Genomic DNA, 1,577 nt, shown 5'->3' on the forward strand with positions numbered 1-1,577 from the left:
CTTCTTGCAACAACATCCACTGTGACACAAATCTGCAACCACATTGGCCACGCCCACCACCTCTGGCTTCACAATGCTGGCATCATGTTGCCTCTCTTCAAAGTTCTGCTCAAAAGTCATTCACATCTATTTTAATGTTACTAAGGTGGTCCGAATTAATGGGACAAACTACAGGAAATGATACAGGATCCGACATTAACGGTGGCCCAATGGCCTTATGGCCCTGGACCAGTATGCCACTGTTATCAGGCCACCACTGACAAGCCGAAATTAAATGAATATGAAACTGAAATTCTTGCTTTTAAACAAAATAATGTACAATTTAAATATTGAGTTTTTAGTAGTCAGGGGAGGCAATCAAGCTGTCTTGAAAGCAAAGGATCTTTTGGGCTCTCCTCAGTCAAAATCTGTCATGTTTGAGGTTCACAGAGAATTTTCAGTGATCAGTGTTCAAAAGTAGGTGGCCACAATAAACAACGAAAACATATTATGCTGGTGTGTGCTAAATTATTTTCCCCAACAATATGTATTGGCTTGAAAAAGAAATAAGGTCAGAAAAAATATTTTTTATCCTAGGGTATTTTATTAGCGCTTGTTGCTCGCTTGGCCACAAGGAGCCAGAAAAAAAAAACAATACATACAACAAAAAGGGCTTGGGAAGGCAAGGTACAAGAGAACGCAGAGAAGACACAAACGACATATCAAAGGTCCAATAACGTGAAAGCACCGAGCGGTCACACGTTTCCTGCTCTCCGTCTCGCCGAGTGGCAGCACGTGCTGGAAGGTCGGCAAGTATCGAAAGTGACAGGAAGCAGATATGCATCATATCATCTCGATATGCAGGTGCACCTGCATATCGAGATGATTATGCTCATATTTACTTTAATTGTTAATTAGTCTGATTAAAATCAAGACAAATATGACGTTCACGCGAACCAAAGTGCGCTGATCCGCCGATACATGACTTAGGTCGTGCATGTGTGATGTCACTGCTTCAGAAAGGTCCCGCCCCTTCAGCAACAAGTCAGCGTTCTCATACATTGCAAGTGCAGACATGAGTCGGGCGCTTGTGTGTGTGCTGACGGCTGCTTGGAGCCTGGGTGAGGTCGAGATGTGAAGTCACTGCCGCTTTCCACTGATGTCTGATCGCTTTTATTGCCTTTTTGTGACAGGAATCAGCGGCCAGATGGTGCACCAGCCGGAACGGGACGTCCACGCCGTTGAGGGTGCAGCAGTGACGCTCGACTGCAGCTCCGACAGTTCGATGTCGGGCGACTACATCTTCTGGTACAAACAAGAAGTGAGCTCACTGCCGGACTTCATCCTGAGCACATCTCAGTTTGGTCAGGGCAAAAAGGGAGAAAAGTACGGTGAAAGGTTTCGCTCCAGCATGGATGCCACCGCTCGGCAAGCTCCTCTGCATATCGAACGCGTGAAGCCCAGCGACTCGGGAGTCTTCTACTGCGCCCTGCAGCCCACGCTGACACATTCACTGGCGTGCCTGCACAAAAACGCCTGCGCCTGCCTCATCTCATGAGTGAAATTGGGGGCGTGGCCTCACCGGAGTAGATTGGTCT

The 1,577-nt window shown here is 47.1% G+C and overlaps 1 gene segment (V, D, J or C); it reads left to right on the plus strand.

Annotated features, from left to right (window-relative positions):
- Window positions 1–1,047: 1,047 nt before the first annotated feature.
- On the plus strand, window positions 1,048–1,568 carry LOC109523480 (T-cell receptor alpha chain V region HPB-MLT-like). The segment is given in 2 exon segments: window positions 1,048–1,100; window positions 1,173–1,568. Coding segments are annotated over 2 exon segments (411 nt in total).
- The last annotated feature ends 9 nt before the right edge of the window (window positions 1,569–1,577 follow it).

Source organism: Hippocampus comes, unplaced genomic scaffold (assembly GCF_001891065.2).
Source record: "Hippocampus comes isolate QL1 unplaced genomic scaffold, H_comes_QL1_v1.1 scaffold910, whole genome shotgun sequence".
Taxonomy (NCBI): Eukaryota; Metazoa; Chordata; class Actinopteri; order Syngnathiformes; family Syngnathidae; genus Hippocampus; species Hippocampus comes.